Source organism: Peromyscus maniculatus, chromosome 1 (assembly GCF_049852395.1).
Source record: "Peromyscus maniculatus bairdii isolate BWxNUB_F1_BW_parent chromosome 1, HU_Pman_BW_mat_3.1, whole genome shotgun sequence".
NCBI lineage: Eukaryota > Metazoa > Chordata > Mammalia > Rodentia > Cricetidae > Peromyscus > Peromyscus maniculatus.
Window position 1 is genome coordinate 66,222,204 of NC_134852.1, and position 18,818 is coordinate 66,241,021.

Below are 18,818 nucleotides of genomic sequence, written 5' to 3' on the forward strand. Positions count from 1 at the left end.
TTAACTAAATGAGTTATATACAAAGGTTTAAAAAATGCTGTGAAATATTTGTTGAGCTACCTTAAAAGCCTTCCTCCACTCCTCTCACAGTCCCCTTGTAAAGTAGCTTATTGCCCAGATTGAATTTGTAGGTTATTTAAATGCAAGGGTTGTGCTCATGCTTTGATTTCTAGCGTCTTGGTTCAAGCATGTCTTGTCTCCTCTGGCAGCTCCTCCAGACAGACTGGTGTGCAGGGAGCAGCACCGGAGCTGGTGTACCCTGGGCTTCGTGCGGAGCATTGCACTCACCCCGCAGGCCTGCGGTGCCCTCAGCTCCCCACGGTGGATTACGCTGCTCATGAAGGTTGTGGAGGGGCATGCACCCTTCACTGCTGCCTCACTGCAGAGGCAGGTAATGTGCTGCTAGCAAAACCCAATCACTGAGCGATAGGGCAGTACTGAAGCTCCCTGACCCTGTAACCATGTTTCTTCGTTGAGCAGTGAATGTAGCAAATAGCAGCAAGTAAAGCAGTAGATCTTCTGGCTGTGGCTGCTGAGGTTCTTGATTACTACAGTCACTTAAGTTGCTAAATAAGTTTATTTGCCTTTTCACAACTGCTCTCTCTGCCCCATTGAAATAGTAGTATGGTTGCCAAGAATTAAGTTTAAAGAACAGTTTCACTTAAATACACAGATTTTGAATTCCTGATAATCTTTCCTGTTAACCAACTTGATTAATCATGAATGTCAAAGTTGTGCATCATTAATTTTATTAAGGGATAAAATAATGTCTTCTTTTGAAATTGTCATTTAATTTGTCTCTGATCAGATCTTAGCTGTCCATTTACTACAAGCAGTTCTTCCGTCATGGGACAAGACAGACAGGGCACGGGACATGAAGTGTCTTGTGGAAAAGCTGTTTGGCTTCTTGGGCAGTTTGCTCACGACTTGTTCTTCTGATGTCCCGTTACTTAGAGGTGAGTGGCTGTGCCTTTACTTGGTAGCCCAGTTTAATGCGCAGTGTGCTTACATGATCTTTCTCTCTGCTTCAGAATCCACACTGAGGAAGCGGAGGGCCCGGCCACAGGCTTCCCTGACTGCCACCCACAGCAGCACTCTGGCTGAAGAGGTGGTGGGGCTGCTCCGCACTCTGCACTCCCTGACCCAGTGGAATGGCCTCATCAACAAATACATTAACTCCCAGCTTTGCTCTGTCACACACAGCTGCTCTGGGAAGACTTCAGAACGGGTGTGTTCCGTGTCTTCAAAAGCGTGATGAGACTCTAGCTGTCAAGTTATCTTTTCAAACGTGAAGCATTTTTGTTTCAATATTTATTTAAGGACATTTCAATGGAAGTAATTATTGGAGAAATTAACAATTCAGAAAGGCATGTGTATGCCTGTAGTCTCAGCTGCTTGAAAGGATGAGGCAGAAGGTTTGCTTGAGACTTCAAGTCTGGGACAATGTAGAGAGATACTCTGTTTCCTAAAATAAATTTATAAATAGTAAATGAGATGAAGTGACTTACGTTTAGCTAAATTCATAAGGACAGGCAGCTCTGAGGGATTTCCACTTCACACTTGCCATCTCCCTTCTGCACTAGGCCCTGTTAGAGGACTACTTCCCAGACTCTGAGAACCTTGAAGTAGGGGGCCTCATGGCAGTCCTGGCTGTGATTGGAGGGATCGATGGCCGACTGCGCCTGGGAGGCCAGGTCATGCATGATGAGTTTGGAGAGGGCACAGTGACTCGCATCACCCCAAAGGGCAGAATCACCGTGCAGTTCTGTGACATGCGGATGTGCCGAGTTTGCCCGTTGAATCAGCTCAAACCGGTATGTAGCTTTGCTGAGCTCTCCAGTGTTAGGGTGGCACTGAAACTGGCTTGTAATGTTAGAACTTGGAAGAACCTGTCCTTTATGTTGCCTTCTGGGAAGCTATGTGAAGGAGGAGTTCCCTCTCTTCCTGTGCTAGCTTGTACTCCAAAGAAAGGCCCATCTCATAGGGAGCATGCAGCCAGGGGACTTGTAGCCTCAAGGACATAAAAAGGAATTAACAATCTATAAGGTAATTTTAAGTATTTAAGATGGGAGTTTCTAAAATGTATTTTTATTGAGTAATTTGACTTCTAAAAAATGGTTTCTTAAAAAATAATCTTTAGTTAGAAAAATGCTTTTTAACCATGTTGAATGTTATAGCTTAACAAGTTACTGTAACATAAGTCCATGACTTAGGGACAGTAGAGAAGGTTTATATAATTCTGATGTAACCCAAGTGCAATTTGACTATAATTTTTTTTTTAAATAAAACACGTTGATTATAAGAGGAATAAATATATGTAGAAAATTTGGGATGTTCAGAAAATGTTTTAGCTTATAATTACCACCGTGATGTGTTATTGTTGACAAAGTAGTAATAACAACATTAATATAGATTGTATCTGTTGTATATACACTTTTATCTTCCTGTAGTATCTTTTCAGAATTTTCTCAGGTAGGATATGACTCAGAGTATGCATATTTAATTTAAATTCAGGGCTCATGCTCTAATAAGTTTCAGACTTGTTCATCTCATCAGCAGCTCTTAGAAGGTTTTTGTGCCCTTTCTTCAGCTGCCTGCTGTGGCCTTTAGCGTGAACAATCTGCCTTTCACCGAGCCCATGCTTTCTGTCTGGGCTGAGTTGGTGAACCTTGCTGGAAGCAAATTGGAAAAGCACAAAACAAAGAAATCAGCGAAACAGGCCTTTGCAGGTCAGTACAGAGTGTTCCTGGTATAGTTTGAACCGGCATTGTTTGCCCTACAGTCAGAGCGGGTTCATGTGACTGTTGAAGATTTCGAGTTCACATGGGCTTAGCACTTACCAGTCTATAGTTAGGAATATAAGATACTTTTTGGGTTTCCCTTTGGCCTCATATTTGGAACCCCATTGCGTCTAACTGCCAGAGTTTATTCTTAGGAGACTTTTAGGATATTGGGTTCACTTCCCTTCTGCTGTCTGTCTGCTCAGGACATCCTCAGAGTCAGCTCTAAGGAACTTTGTCTTTGGATTCTCTTTGTTTTGTCTCTATGTGTGGTGGGCAACTCGCTTAAACCTTTCTTTCCTTTGGGTCTGGGTTATTACCCTCATGATTTTCTTCTTTCTGCCCCTTGGTTATTCTCAGAGTTTGTTTCTCTGTTTGCTCTTTATTCCATTGAAAATCCATCTGGTTTCACTCGTCACTCCCAGCTCATTCTGCCTGCTCTTTGAGCATGCTCCTGCAATTTACTCTCCATATTTATTGTTTTTGCTCCAACATTTATGATGGTAAACACCTTTAAGTCTTGAAGTTCACAACTCTGAATGGAGGGCCTGTGGATATAAACAGCTGTTTGTGTCAAATTCAGTCTGCTTTCTTCTAGTTGCCTTCATTTTTCTCATCATGAACAAACTGGTCTGCTCATTGGTCCAAGTTTAGTGTCCAAGGTCTCCTATAATTTCATTCTTTCAACCTACACTTGCTGTGCTGTCCCAAGGCCTTGTGCATCCCCTGCTTAGGAAAGTTGCTCCTCCTCTGCGCAGACCACTTTGTGGTCCTTGGTCTGCTGTCAGGCACATGTGGTATGGCTTCATATCACTAGATCAGAGAGTTCATTCTAGGGAAATGGCTTCAGTTAAACTAGATGCATCTGACAAAATTCCTCCTAGGAATATTGCAAGAAAATATGAAAATGTTTTATTTGTCTCTGGTTGAAATTTCAGTAATTTGGGAAACATTTAATGATGACAATAAATGCTTATGTGGTTCTAGTTCAGCCTGTTAGCTCTTTCATTTAGCTCTTCCTCAGTGACAACAATTGTGTGTGATCAGTTCATTCCTGAAAGGCATGTCATTGCCTTCCTGTTGCAGAGATGATGGTTGGGGAAGAGGAGAGACTGAACTGGATATGTGGTTCTTACTGGGTTCTTTGGTTCCATAGGACAAGTAGACTTGGACCTGCTGCGGAGCCAGCAGTTGAAGCTGTACATCCTGAAAGCAGGACGGGCACTGCTTTCCCACCAAGACAAACTAAGGCAGATACTGTCTCAGCCAGCTGTTCAGGAGACTGGCACTCTTCATACAGGTATCTTTTAAAGAGGGAGGGTTTAAGTAGATTTGAAAGAAAGGAAGATATTCTAGTAGAAAAATATACCAAGTGTATGAATAAGCAGTTCATAAAAGGAGAATATAGGTGTCTTGTATGTGGCCTGACTGCCAGTCACCAACTGTAAATGCAGTTGTCATCTTATAAGATTTGTTTGTCTGAGGGATGGGGTGTTCTGAGAAACTCTCATGTCTGGCTGTTTAAGGTACAGATGGGCCAGTGCATCACCTTTAGTAGAGGTATTGGCTTTTGAAAAGTGTAATGTACACATTTTGTTTTCAATTTCAGATGATGGAGCAGCCGCATCCCCTGACCTTGGGGACATGTCACCCGAAGGGCCACAGCCTCCAATGATCCTCCTGCAGCAGTTACTGTCCTCAGCCACCCAACCATCTCCTGTGAAAGCTATATTTGATAAACAGGAACTTGAGGTACACTTGTCTACCCTTGACAGTTTTCATTCAGTATACTTGATTGGAATGACTGATTGACTACTCGGTACTGAAGCAGTCAGCACAGCATTTGACTACCAGTTTGTTTCCTTTTCCTATCTCGAACATGTCTTATTAATTCATTTTGAGATGCACTCGTAAATTTGTGCTTTCTGCAATGCAGCTCATAGAAGGTGTTGGTTGTTCACTTTTTTTAGATGGTAGAGGTTAGGTGAGGACACTTCCCTTAATGTTCTTTATTTGCCCAGGCTGCTGCTTTGGCCCTCTGTCAGTGTTTGGCTGTGGAATCCACACATCCTTCAAGTCCAGGGTGTGAAGACTGTAGCTCCAGTGAGGCGACGACCCCAGTCTCTGTACAACACATCCATCTTGCTAGGGCTAAGAAGCGCAGGCAGTCACCAGCTCCTGCTCTGCCTATTGTGGTACAGCTCATGGAAATGGGATTTCCTAGGAAGAACATAGAGTTTGCTCTGAAGTCGCTCACCGGCACCTCTGGGAATGCATCTGGTTTGCCTGGTAGGACTTTTTCTTGTCCATGCTTGCTTGTTTGTGGGTTTGAAGTTCATTGCTATTGGTCTTGATGGCAGCTGAGTGTTTTTGCTCATAGGTGTGGAAGCCTTGGTTGGGTGGCTGCTAGACCACTCTGATGTCCAGGTTACCGAGTTCTCGGATGCAGAAACAGTATCTGACGAGTATTCAGATGAGGAGGTGGTGGAGGATGTGGATGATACCCCTTACCCTGTGGTCAGTGGCTTCCATGTATCCTGCCTGTCTTACATGATGATTATCTTACATGCTACTTTTCTCCATCTTTTTAAAGAACCAGCGCATCCCCTGTGAACGATTCTACAAGATTTACCCACAATTCTACTATGCACAGAACAAAGTTATCTGTTTTGCTGCTGAGATAATGATTGGGTTTTCTCCATTAAAATTTCTCATATCTTTAAAACAAACCATGATAACGATTAAGTGGTGTTGGGTATCATTTAGAAGATATTGAAAACACTGAAAAGTTGTGTCTCTTGTAGTCACAGTTACTCTGGAGGCCAAAAAGGGAAGGATTGATTGAACCTGAGAGTTCAAAGCCATTCTTGGCAACATTGTTAGACATTGTCTGTCTAAAATACATATGCTGGGGCCCTCTACAGAAAGAGGATCATGAATTCAAGGATGGTTGGTATTATGTAGAGCAAATTTCAGACTAGTCTTGGAAGCATAGCAATACCCTCTGTCTTTTAAAAACAAAAATACCTGGCATGGTGCTGCATGCCTGTAATAACACTTTGGAGACTGAGGCAGAAGGATCAGGAGTCAGAGACTAGTCTGTAGTGCATAGTGAGACAACCATCTAAGCAAACAGTAAATCATTTTTGTGTGATATACTGATTTTTGACCTGAGAAAATTGTTTTATAAGATTCATTTGTAAAAACTTTGAAAACTTTTGTATATTGAGAACTGTTAAGATTTATTTTGCCTAGAAAGATGGCTAAGAGGTTAAGAACATTTGTTCCTTTTACAGAAGACTTGTGTTCAATTCTTTGCACCCACATGGTGGCCCACAGCCATATGTAACTTCATCTGTCCTCTGTGGTACCAGGCATGCACGTGGTGTACATACATATGTGCAACCAAAACACTCAATAATATAATATAATATATTTATTATTATTATTATTTTTAACAAAGGTTTGTTTTGCATACTGTGCTATTACTATTAAGATAGGAAGATTTTTATAGAGAAAGCACAGTATCTCCTATTGCATTCATTTATATTATGGATTTCAGTCTTTGGTTCTTTTTTGTTGTTGTTGTTTGTTTGTTTTTTTCCAGTAGGGTCTTACTATGTAGCTCTGTCTGGCCTGGAACTCACTATGTAGATGAGAATGGCCCCAAACTCCCAGAGATCCATTTGTCTCTGCCTCCTGGGATTAAAGGTGTGTGCCACCATGCCCAGCTGACAGTCTTTCTTAAGTGTATTTTTTAACTTCTTTTTTCAAATGTGTTTATGTCGTTTAGGCTGCTGGTGCTGTTGTGACTGAGAGCCAGACTTACAAGAAGCGTGCTGATTTCCTGAGTAATGATGATTATGCTGTGTATGTGAGAGAGAATGTTCAGGTGGGCATTGCTTAGAATGAGTCTTGTTCATCTTTTATCTGACAAATACTTGAGCGTCTCCCATATGCTAAGCAGTAGTTGAGTTGACAGAGGTCTCTGCCCTCTGGGAGCCTGCTGTCCTGTGAGTGGAAGACAGTCAGACTGGCCCAGTAAGGTCTGCTTATTAGAAAGAAATCTGGATACCGTGGGAATGAGGAGGAAGAGACCAGAGAGGTACCATGCTCTGGTTAGATCTATGTTGCGAAGGTTCAAAGAGAACATGAAGTAAGACTAGGGAGTGTCTGGATTCATGCTGAGACTTTGGTAAGAAGGCTTGCTAGGTTCTTCTCTTGACAGGTGTCTGTTACTGGGTGGACACTCACCTTGCTTCTTCTGCAATAAGTTCACCAAACCTAGACCCATTATAGACCCGTGCGATGGTGAATTTTCTAACTTACTTAATGCTTTTGGATTTATTAGCTCAGGTTTTCGTTGATAGATTTTTTTCCTTTTTAATCAACTCTAGTTGTATTATAGTTCTTGTAGGAAAGGCAGAATAAACACCATATTTATTTTCAGTGATATTAGAGCTTTATCTATTCAGTTTTCTCAATGATGCATTGGTGGTCTGCTGAAGGTAACCAAGAAGCTTTGGATTGCTTATTATCACCATGATGAATTTATTAGCTGTAGGATGTGTTTGAGCTGTTACTCCTGATGATCAGAGTGTCCTTTTGTGTGAACACCATAATCTGTAGCTACAGTGTCTTATGGCAGAAGATGATACAGTCTCGTGTGTATATTTCCCAGAGAGATCTGGTTCCACTTATGCTAGATGCTACTTATCTTAATTTGCTTTCTGCTACTGTGATAAAGCATCTAATCAAAAACAACCTGAGAACGAGAAGGTTTATTTGGCTTACATGCACCAATCATAGCCGGTCAAGTAGGGAAGCCAGGGCCGGGACTCAAGGCAAGACTCTAGAGACAAGAGCTGAAGTGGAGGTCATGCAGAAATGCAGCTTACTGTCTGCTCCCCACAGCTTGCTCAGCTTACTTAGATCACTTGTCCAGGAATGGCAGTGCCCACAGAGGGCTGTATCTTTCCCCAACAAACAAACATCAGTCATTAATCTAGAAAATGACTCACAGATATGACCACAGGCCAGCCTGTTGGAGGCAGTTCCTCAATTAATGTTCCCTCTTCTTAGGTGACTCTAATTTGTGTCAAGTTGATAAACTAACCAGCACAATATTTTTAGTTTATTTCTGGGTGCTGAATAAAATATTTTTCTGAAGAATTGAGGATACTACTTATATACATTGTATCTTTTGTCTACGTGTACTTGACTGGACTTTCCATTTCAATTTTAGGTGGGGATGATGGTTAGATGCTGTCGAACATATGAAGAAGTATGTGAAGGTGATGTGGGCAAAGTCATCAAACTGGATAGAGATGGATTACATGACCTTAATGTGCAGTGTGATTGGCAGCAGAAAGGGGGTACCTACTGGGTTAGGTATATTCATGTTGAACTTATAGGTGAGCACACTCCTTGTTAATGTATTACATTTCTTAGAGACATGGTTCCCAGAAAGTAAACACTAATCATAGTGTGTTTGCCAATGAAATCCTCAGGCTATCCTCCACCGAGTTCTTCTTCTCACATCAAGATTGGTGATAAAGTACGGGTCAAAGCTTCCGTTACCACACCAAAATACAAGTGGGGATCTGTAACTCATCAGAGTGTGGGGCTCGTGAAAGGTAATAGCCAAGCAACAAATGCTTTGTTAAAGAATATAGTTTTCTTATATTTATGTATGCATTTAGCATTTATCTTTTTTTACTAAAGTAAAAAGTTGACAATGTCTGAGAAAAACAGTAAAGGACGGAAATAACAGACAAGAAATAGTCAGGTTAAACACAACAGGTTCTGCTATAAAGAGAAAACAGACATGTGTCACCATTCCTGATTATTTTATCTTAAACACTTGGATGCCAGAATACCGGTGCTTTCCCAGTGTTTAGGGCCATTGTTAGAACTTCTCAGGTTACATAAGAGCAAATGACTTCTTTTATATTTTACTTTTTATAAAGTTTTTTATTCTTGCTTAAAAGTTTCTTAAATATCAAAACAAATAAAAAATCTTTTTTTAAAAAAAGATTGTGGCTGCTAAGTCACTGTTTTAACAGAAGATTGTTCTTAAAGGATGGAAAGTTTTAGCATTACTAATCTGGTTTTATTTCTTAATATATGAAGGTTCTAAGTGCAGTTTTGACTTTGTTTAATTAAAAACTTGTTATTGTGGAGATTATAAGCATAAATAAAAGAGTATAGTATACTGAGTGTCTGTACCTTCTCATCAGTGCAACCACAGAGAATTCATTCTTCCTCTGCTGGAGCTAGCTGATGACTTTTCATCTCTGAGTATCTTAGCTTGTACCTCCAAGGGAACATTCTTTATAAAGTGTGAATAGCTACAGCCCAGTACTACAGAGCGACAGGAGTTGAGCTGTACGTTTATGTTGACTTTAAAGGTGTCTCAGGTAGTTTCTGTCCTTTGCTAGCTTTCAGTGCCAACGGGAAAGATATCATTGTGGACTTCCCCCAGCAGTCTCACTGGACTGGGTTGCTGTCTGAAATGGAGTTGGTGCCCAGTGTTCATCCAGGGGTCACGTGAGTTGCTGGTTTTATGACTACTAGATTTGTTTGAAGGAGGAACAGTTTTCTTTTAAAATGATTTAAAAATGACCTCATCATTTTCTTATCTACTTTAAAACAGGTGTGATGGCTGTCAGACTTTCCCTATCAATGGCTCCAGATTCAAATGCAGGAATTGTGATGACTTTGATTTTTGTGAGACATGCTTCAAGACGAAAAAACACAACACCAGGCATACTTTCGGCAGGATAAATGAGCCAGGTAGAGCTGAATGCTTACATTTTCTCTTCCATCAAATACCACTAGTGAAGTAATTACTGAAGTTTGCTGTTAGGGTCCTGTGTGTACAGTGAGTGTTGTAGAAGGAGAACAGTTAGAGAGAAGGGGCAGTCTGATCCATTTCCTCCCCTGGAATTTCCCTACTTCTTTCTTTTAGAGTAGTAAGGTTTGCTTGTCTGAATTTCCAGAAGAAATGTTAGAATTATTTCCAGAAAGTAAGAGCATGTTTAGTTGGATGAAGTGGAAATTGGTGGAGTATAAGTTTTCATTTGTGTTACATATTTTTATTGATGTGAAATGCCCAGAGCATAGAATTTGCCTTTATAAATTTACAGTGAATGTGTTAAGTATGATGTTGTACGACTGTCTCTACTATGTATTTTCAAAAGTATTTGTGTCCACCAAACATTAGCATTAACTTCCCCATCTTCTCTTTCCTATTCCTGGTGTCTTAGTTAGGTTTCTTGTTACTGTGATCAAACAGCATGACCAAAAGCAACTTAGGGAAGAAAGGATTTATTTAATTTTACAATTTACAAATTTGTAATCCATGGAAGTCAGGGCAGGAATCTGGAGGCAGGAACTGAATCAGAGGCCATAGAGGAGTGCTGCCCATTGGCTCGCTCCCACCCCTGGCTCGTTCCTATCTCTGGCTTGCTGAGCCTGCTTTCTTTTTGCACCTAGGACCACCTGACCATGGGTGGCACCCGTTAGGGCCTAGGTTCTCCATATCAGTCAGTAATTAAGAAAATGAGGGGCTTGGACCGGCCTTGACTGATCGTACTAGGCTCTGCTGACTCTCCAATGGAGACCTTGCCTTGGAGAGGTGGAAATGGGGAGTGGGTTGGGAGGGAAGGCTCGGGGGCGGGAGGAGGGAGGAGAGAGGAATCTGTGGTTGGTATGTAAAATGAATAGAATATCTCTTAATAATGATAAAAAGAAAGAAAATGTATTGCGAACTTGCCCACAGACAAATCTTACGAAGGTAATTTTTTTAATTGATAGTCCCTCTTCCCAAATGACTCAAACTTATGTCAGCTTGTCTTTCTGTGTCTGTGAATTTGTGTACTTTAGGTAGATCATATAGGCAGAGTTGTGAAATATTTACTCTGCTGATTAAAATCTTAGTTTACCTTACTATCTTCAGGGTTATCTGTGTTGTAATGTTTAATCAGAATATGTCTTATATAGTCGATAGTTACAATTTTCCACTGTATGTGTATACCAAGTGCTTTTTTCCATTTATTTATTCATGGCCATTTAATATTTGTCTTCCATGTTGGCTATTGTGAATAATGTAGGCATTAACATTGCTGTGCATGTATCCGTTTGTATCTTGGTTTTAAATTGTTGGCTGTGTACCTTGGAGCTACTGCCAGAATGTTTGGCCAGTAGCTGTGCTATTTATATAACCACTAGTAATGTAGCAGCATTTGGCTAGTTCACATCCTTTTTAGTATTTGTAAGTCTTTAGGTTTTTTTTATGATGTCCTTCATAGTAGGTAAGAAATGTTTTCTTGAGTTTTGACTTGAATTTCCCTAATGACAAAATAATTTGTCAAGTCTGTGCTTATGTGTATTGTTTTGGATGTTTATATATATCCTTTTTGTGGAAAATTGTTTTGCACTATTTTTTTTAATTTTTAATTTTTATTTATTTTATTAATGATTACCTAGCAGGATTACTCAGGCCATGTCTTCTCTGTATACTTGTATTTATCCCTAGCCTTCTTTAAATGCTGGCCTTAATTCTTTTCTAGCTCATTATTTATGGTACTTTCAAACAGAGGTTTGCTTACTTTGCCTTGTCTGGTTCTTCTAGTTAGGAAAGTCTAGGTGAATTTCTCAGTTTACTATTAATGGATGTGTAAATACTTTACAAAGTTGATCTTTTAGTTCTGCATTTATAAAAGTGTTTTTATTTTTATTTTTTTGTGGTGCTGGAGATTGATTCTGGGGCATCCTGTATGCCAGGCAAGCACTCTCCCACTGAACTACTCCCCCAGATACTAAAAGCAGTTCTAATAATTGTGTGTGTGTGTGTGTGTGTGTGTGTGTGTGTGTACTGACACAGGTTGTTTGAAAATACATTGCCCTATTATTACCTGAGAAGATTTAAGTGGAATGAATTACAGCATTATGCAGACTTCATCTCTCAAATTGATAAAAAATAATAATGGTTTTTAAAGGCCATTTTTGCTATTAACTAGCTCTTTTTAAATTCAAAGATACTTAAACAATAGTATAGTTAGAAGCTCTTGGCTGTGTGGTCCTCTTGGTTTCTCAAACGTGGAGGCTCTGTCCAGTCCCACAATTGTCTACCCTCTGTGTGGCTCCATGCAATAGGGCAGTCTGCAGTATTTTGTGGCCGTTCTGGAAAGCAGCTGAAGCGATGTCATAGCAGCCAGCCTGGAATGCTTCTAGACAGCTGGTCCCGAATGGTGAAGAGCCTGAATGTTTCGTCCTCCGTAAACCAGGCTTCTCGTCTCATTGATGGCAGTGAGCCCTGTTGGCAGTCTTCTGGGTCTCAAGGGAAGGTAATGTTTGTGGAGCGTGTCAGGAAATACTCTTGATTTGGAAGGTAGATTGTAGACCTTTGCAATGAACTGAAGAACCTTTAGCTTTGCCGATACCCCCTCAACGCTCATTTCCATATTTCAGTTCATAAATAATTTTAAACGTACAGAGTAGTATATGGTGTATTGTTGTTAGATTTTTAAACACCATGAACAACAGATTTTATTAAGTGACCAGTTTTTTTTTTATATTTTCACATATAAAATATTAATTCCTGTTATACTTCTGGTTAGAAGTTATTCTAACATACAGATGAGTTTTGGGGATTGTACTAATACTGTTTGTACCTTGTGTGCCAACAGGGTAGATGTGATGGGAAGGGGGCATTTTCTTTATCTCAACTCTAATGTTTTCTGTGACCAAGCCTTGTTATAAAAGTACTAACACTGGTCAGAAGTCTATGAATGTATCATTTATATGACTTGGAGTAAGACTGCTCTAATCAGCAAGTGGTGGGGAGGATGTTCTTTCTTCCAGAGTAAGGGTAGATTTTCACTCTATATTTTGTATATAAAAATTTCAGGTTCAGGCTTCAATGATCCTATTTTATTTTACTTTAACTTAATGCCTTATTTATTTGTATGTATGCATGCACATGGGGTTCAGAACTTGTTGGTTTTCAACCATGTAGGTTCTTGGGGGTTGAACTCAGGTTCCTAGGTTTAGCAGCAAGTGTCTCTGTCCACTGAGCCACCATGCTGGCTCCTAGTGATAACTTTTAGCAGCTAAATATAACTTAAATTTTGGTAACTGAGAGTATATTTTTTTCTTCTCTTTTTAAAAAAAAGCACTGGATTCGTTTGGAGATTTTCCCAGATGTTCTTGTTCATAGGTTAAAAATGATAGTAGATCCAGCAGACAGTAGCTACATGCCATCCCTGGTTGTGGTGTCAGGTAATTGAATTCATTTCCTATAAAAGAAGCCTTTCCTTCCTTATGTTTAATAAAGATTGTTTGATTTCTTTACATCTTTTTTGTCCTAGGTGGAAATTCCTTAAATAACCTAATTGAGCTAAAGACCATTAATATCAACCAAACTGACACCACTGTGCCCCTGCTAAATGACTGTGCAGAGGTGAGTTATAGTCTTGTTTCTTTTTGTGTGATTTCATGTAGGACATGGATGACAATTATGTGTTAGCACTCAACCTAGTTTTTTCCTTCTTAAATGATTTACGTATTTCAATGCCTTATTTTATACAGTTAACTTTTGGAAAAGAAGCAAAACTGATTTTACTTTTCACTGTTGGTAATATGCATAGGTTCATATTCCTAGTACTCTTTAAAAGAGTTACTCTTTTTTGTTTGTTTGTTTTTGTTTTGTTTTTCAAGACAGGGTTCTTTGTGTAGCCCTGGCTGTCCTGGAACTCAGTCTGTAGATCAGGCTGGTATTGAACTCACAGAGATCCACCTGCCTTTGTCTCCCGAGTGCTGGGATTAAAGGCATGTGCTACCACCACCCAGCTGAAGTTACTCTTTACATCCACACATATTTGTAAACACTTAGTATCTTTTCCTTAGTGGTAGATTTTCTGACCATATTTATGATATTGAAATTGCTTCTTTGTCGCTGTACCCTGTGCTTCAACTGTTGAACTTGTGAAGTAGTAATAAAATAACTTGCAGAAAGAATACGAGTTGATTGTGTCTCTTGAAAATCCATCTGGCAAAGGTTTTCTGTAAGCCTGTAGGCAGGCTGTTCCCTCTGCTCATGGTTTCTTTTGCTGTGCAGACATTTCTTGTACTTTCATTTGTTAACTCTTGAGGTTGTTAGCTCTACTATTGGTGTTCTGTGTGGAAAGTTCTTGTTTATACCTATGTGAAATGTTTTCTCTGCATTTCCCTTTAGCAGTTTCACTGTTTCCAGTTACTCTCTAGTTCACTTTAAGTTTTGTGTCGAGTGAGATAAGGATCTTCTTATCTTAGTCTTCTGCAGGTGGACATCAGTTGTGTTTAATAAGTTGTATTTTTTCCAGTGTTGGTTTTTGACACCTTTTTTGAAGAACAGCTGTGTGAGTTTATTTCTGGGTCTTCCGTTCTGTTTTATTTGTCTGCATATTGGTTTTTGTACCAGTACCATGTGGTTCTCTGTCACTGTAGCTCTATGGAGTAATTTGAGGTCCTGTATTATGATACATCTGGCAGTGTTCTTTATGCGTAGAATTGCTTTGGTTACCCAGGTTAATTTTATATTTCCATATGAATTTTAAGATTTTTTTTTTTACTTCAGTTAATATCATTGCAACTTTGAAGAAGATTGCATTGAATCTCTTAATTACTCTTGGTAACCTAGCTGTTTTTATATTAACTCTGCCAATCCAGGAGCATGGGAGTCTTTCAGTCACCTAGTGTTGTCTTCTCTAGGCAGTGGTGAGGAAGGAAGATTTTAAGTGTTGGAAATGTTCAACTTCAGATTCCTCTACCTCTTTCTAGTGTGGTTTGCTGAGGTCTAGTTAACTTGAGGTTCTGCCTCCAGTTTGAATTTCCAACAGCCCACACTGTCTCTCCTGGCAGCTCATTCTCATGCTTTCCGTGGGAGCTAGGAGCCCCTTCAGGGCACTTCCTAGCAGGGTTCAGCTCTGACTGTGCTCCTTGGTGTGGTGAGATGAGCTAACTGGCTTCTTTGGGGGCAGAAAATAAAACCTGTTTTCTGTAGTTCTTTCTGTTATTTCTCCATTGAAGGCCTTTCATCTTGGCCTTCTACCCAGACTCATGAAATCACAGATGCACTTTGTAATCTGCCATTTTCCCAGAATCTCAGTGTCTGTCTCTTGAGTCTGAGAAGTCTGTAGCTCATTCTTTTTTCATCCAGTATCACAGGTACATCGAGATTGCAATCAAACAGTGCAGGAGCTCAGGAATTGACTGTAAAATCCACGGTCTCATCCTGCTGGGACGCATCCGTGCTGAGGAGGAGGACTTGGCTGCGGTCCCTTTTCTGGCTTCAGATAATGAGGAGGAGGAGGACGACAAAGGCAGCACTGGCAGGTGAGAGGTCCTGCTGCTGGGCTCGCTTACCTTGTATCCCATGCACAGATGCGCGTGTTTACTCTCAATGAGGGGAGAGAGCAGCATGCCTACTGGGATGTGTGAGCATTCAGTCGAGTTTTCAAAGAATAAAACATTGAAAAAATACACATTTCAAAAAAAAAAAAATTGGAAAGAGGATTGGAAAAAAAAAAGTTTACTTTTGTTTTTAACCTGAAACGTCTTTGTTACTGTTGTGGTGTAAATCCTTGTAGCTTCCTTTTCTATGCTAGAATATGATTTTCTACAGAAATGCCATGGTATATTTTATTGCCAGTTATTTTACTATTAACTTAAATGTTTTAGTTTTTCTGTATTATGGTAAAATATACTAAGTATAATTTTCCATTTCAGCAATTTTAAGTTTATAATTTGGTAGCATTAAGTACTTGGACATTGTTATACAACTGTCTCTGGATTATCTTGAGGCTCTTGTGTATAATTTTTATGAAATCTTATGACTTCTTGTTATTCCTGACTGTGTATGTGAGATAGTGATGACTGTTACTGTAATCATCATTCACCATGTGTCTGTGGAACATCTGTGGGTCAGCCCTGTGGTGGACACACAAATGAAATTAGACAGACTCATCTGCATCAGTTTGATGTTAGAGCCGGGAAGAAAGAGGATTGCATACTGACTTGAGGGACTAAAGTGGAGTGTTGCCCCCCAACAGGAAGAGTCAGTGTTGTGAAGCAGGGTGGGCAGGCAAAAGGAATTGAGTAGCATATGTCAGGGGTGACAGCTTCTTCCATTTGTGTGTTTATTCCATGACATGTGTATAACAAGGACTTCTTTGGCTTCATTTGCTGTCCTAACAGCAACATTGCAGATAATCACTTTCCTCACATGTTGTGCTTTTGTAGATGAATTGGTGCACGTGGAGTTGTTCAGACAAACCATGTGCAAAATAAATTTCTATGTTTCCAGCATTGCTAAGGCCATGTAGGACTCCTAGTAGGGCCAGAGCCTTCCATAGGCATTGGAGGCCACTCAGTTGACCAAACACATTTTGCTGTAACTTACTTTCAGTGATGTAAGGAGACAGAACGAGTAGCTCTATCTGTACTATTGCTCAACACATGCTCTTGTCATGAGTGGGCCAGCAACTGTGGGGTGAGCCAGTTCATTCCAGGGCCTGTGAGATTGGTTTTATATGCTGTCCTGCCTTATTTCAAAACCTCTTCATAGATGTTGAAAAGAAAACTGTAGCATGAATCTTAACAGGTCTTATTAATAAAAAACAAATCTGGGCTGGGTATTGGGGTGAATACTAGAAGATCAGAGAAGTAGAACAAGCCACAGCCACCTCACCTTGCCAATTCCTCAGCTGATCCTGTTTCCTCAGACTGGAAGATTTTGAGTCCTCATCCAGAATGAATTTCAGCTGAACTGCTGCTCAAAAGCCTAAAAGCTTAACCAGCCAAAAGCTTCTAGTTTCTGGTCTTCATGCCTTATATACCTTTCTGCTTTCTGCCACCACTCCCTGGAATTAAAGACTCACTTTCTGGGATTAAAGGTGTGAGTCACCATGCTTGGCTGTATCCTTGAACACACAGAGATCCAGGTAGATCTCTGCCCCTGGAATGCTAGGATTAAAGGCGTGTGCTACCACTGCCTATCCTCTATGTTTAATATTGTGGCTGTTCTGTCTCTGACCCCAGATAAGTTTATTAGCGTGCACTTTGGGGAACACAATACCACCACAGAAAACAGTATATATATATACTAGCTTATTTGCAATATGTGAGAATTGTAAGTTAGTTTTTCTTGTTTAGTGGCTACTAAAATGAATTGGGCAGGTATAATTAATACATCTATTATATATTTGAGGTAACCATAATTTAGTGATGGGGGTTTTTTGTTGTTGTTGTTTTTCTTTGTAATTGAATACACTAACAAGAAAATTGAGACATTTGAGTGCATCTTTAAATTCCCAAATAATCCTATTAATTAATCTAATAATGTCTGGATTAATTAACAGTCTAAGAAGTCTTTCTCAGAGCCTGCCCCCAAATTGCATGTGTCCACAGTGACTATGTTTAGCTGACCATTCAGTACTTAACATCGTACCACTCATTGAATATTCTGAATATCAGTACTTGTTTCCCAGCTGTATTTTTGACCAAAATCTATTACATGATAATTTGGTACTTTGTATATTAGTTTGTTCTACTTTGCCTCTTATCAGATAAGTCAGCTTTCTACATTTTTATTTCCATACCATGGGGTTTTGATCTCCTAAAGTAAATATTTATTGCTATATAACATTTATTTATTTTAAAAAAGACCTATTTACATAAAGCATAGTTTCTAAAACCCAGAATCTTCCATTCCTTATAAAAAAAAAAAAGCTCAAAAAAAAAAAAAAAAAACAAGTAAAAGAAGCAGAATTTTAGCACTTGGCATCAAAGCTGAGACAATCTTAACTCTGTCCTGTGCACTATGAGCCTTTATCAAATTAAGAACTGGAGTACTGTGGCTGATGGTGACTCGGTGTCCTACCCTCAAGGACAGGTCAGTAGATGGGTTCAGCAAGGTAGGCAGCAGCCCAGGAGTGCGAGGATGGCAGAACCTCCAGCTTGTTCTTAGCCAGTGAAGCAGTGTTATGTTTAACTTGTGTTTAGGAAGAAAGCAGATATGCCGTGGATTTTCAAGTTTTGCCTCACAGAATCTGGTAATGACCAATTTATCTGATTCTGGAATGTTCTCCACTAAAAATAAAAGGATAAGATATAAATTGGTGCTATTAAAAGATAACATGTTACCAGGTGTGGTGGTACACACCTATAATCCTAGCACCCAGGGAGTCAAGGCAGACAGATCTCTGTAAGTTTAATGAACTGCCTAGCCTAGCTAGTGAGTTCCATGCCAGATGGGGCTGCATAGTGAGACCCCAAACTCAAAAACAATCAAATGGATGAAAACAAAACAGACTAACGTATAAATGTTTACTGTACTGAATAAAAGTAAGATACAGTTTAATGTATAACTTTCATCCATGTCACTAGAAATGTTGGTCCTCTAGAGCACTTTCTCATATACAGATTGGTGGTTTTATGTGTTAAAGAAGATCTTGTAAGAGTTTCTAAGAATAACTAGAGCATGCTCATTACTTGGAGGTGCTCTTGTGTGTGTTAAATGCTTTGTGCTGAATAAGCTTTATTCTACCTTTGTTTTCCTGCCTAGTCTTATTAGAAAGAAGACTTCGGGGTTGGAGTCAACAGCTACAATAAGAACCAAAGTGTTTGTGTGGGGACTGAATGACAAAGACCAGCTGGGAGGGCTCAAAGGCTCTAAGGTACTCACCCCGTTCCCTGTGGCTGATGTGAGTGCTTGTTGTTGCGTCTGTCTGAGGCTCTTTAAAGTACCACTTTCTGGATGTGGGTTTTGAATTCCATTTTCAAAGGTAATATACTGTGTCAGGTTCAGTTTGTGAGCAGCTTCTCTCCTTTAGATATAGTTGTATTCTGGCCCTAATAGACTATGGCATAAACTAGAACATATGTGAAATGATATGACCATGCACAGGTCAAAACTGTAGATTATGAATATCTTGCCTTCAGTACAGTAAAACACTTACACTTAGAGAATAATGTGTAAAAATGCTGTAGTGGTAC

General features: G+C 39.8%; 1 protein-coding gene across 3 annotated transcripts in view; it reads left to right on the forward strand.

Annotated features, from left to right (window-relative positions):
• The window catches only part of Herc2 (HECT and RLD domain containing E3 ubiquitin protein ligase 2), a 169,069-nt gene that overhangs the window by 92,879 nt on the left and 57,372 nt on the right, over positions 1–18,818 (forward strand). For all 3 annotated transcript variants that reach the window (XM_042277169.2, XM_042277174.2, XM_076543921.1), the window contains exons 39-57: positions 210–391; positions 809–956; positions 1,032–1,228; positions 1,584–1,814; positions 2,591–2,729; positions 3,937–4,080; positions 4,390–4,532; positions 4,802–5,069; positions 5,161–5,297; positions 6,574–6,672; positions 8,026–8,194; positions 8,291–8,416; positions 9,221–9,329; positions 9,436–9,575; positions 11,940–12,130; positions 12,959–13,064; positions 13,154–13,245; positions 14,983–15,158; positions 18,388–18,499. In XM_042277169.2, coding sequence (XP_042133103.1) covers positions 210–391; positions 809–956; positions 1,032–1,228; positions 1,584–1,814; positions 2,591–2,729; positions 3,937–4,080; positions 4,390–4,532; positions 4,802–5,069; positions 5,161–5,297; positions 6,574–6,672; positions 8,026–8,194; positions 8,291–8,416; positions 9,221–9,329; positions 9,436–9,575; positions 11,940–12,130; positions 12,959–13,064; positions 13,154–13,245; positions 14,983–15,158; positions 18,388–18,499 — 2,909 coding nt within the window. The remainder of the gene's footprint in view (positions 1–209; positions 392–808; positions 957–1,031; positions 1,229–1,583; positions 1,815–2,590; positions 2,730–3,936; positions 4,081–4,389; positions 4,533–4,801; positions 5,070–5,160; positions 5,298–6,573; positions 6,673–8,025; positions 8,195–8,290; positions 8,417–9,220; positions 9,330–9,435; positions 9,576–11,939; positions 12,131–12,958; positions 13,065–13,153; positions 13,246–14,982; positions 15,159–18,387; positions 18,500–18,818) is intronic.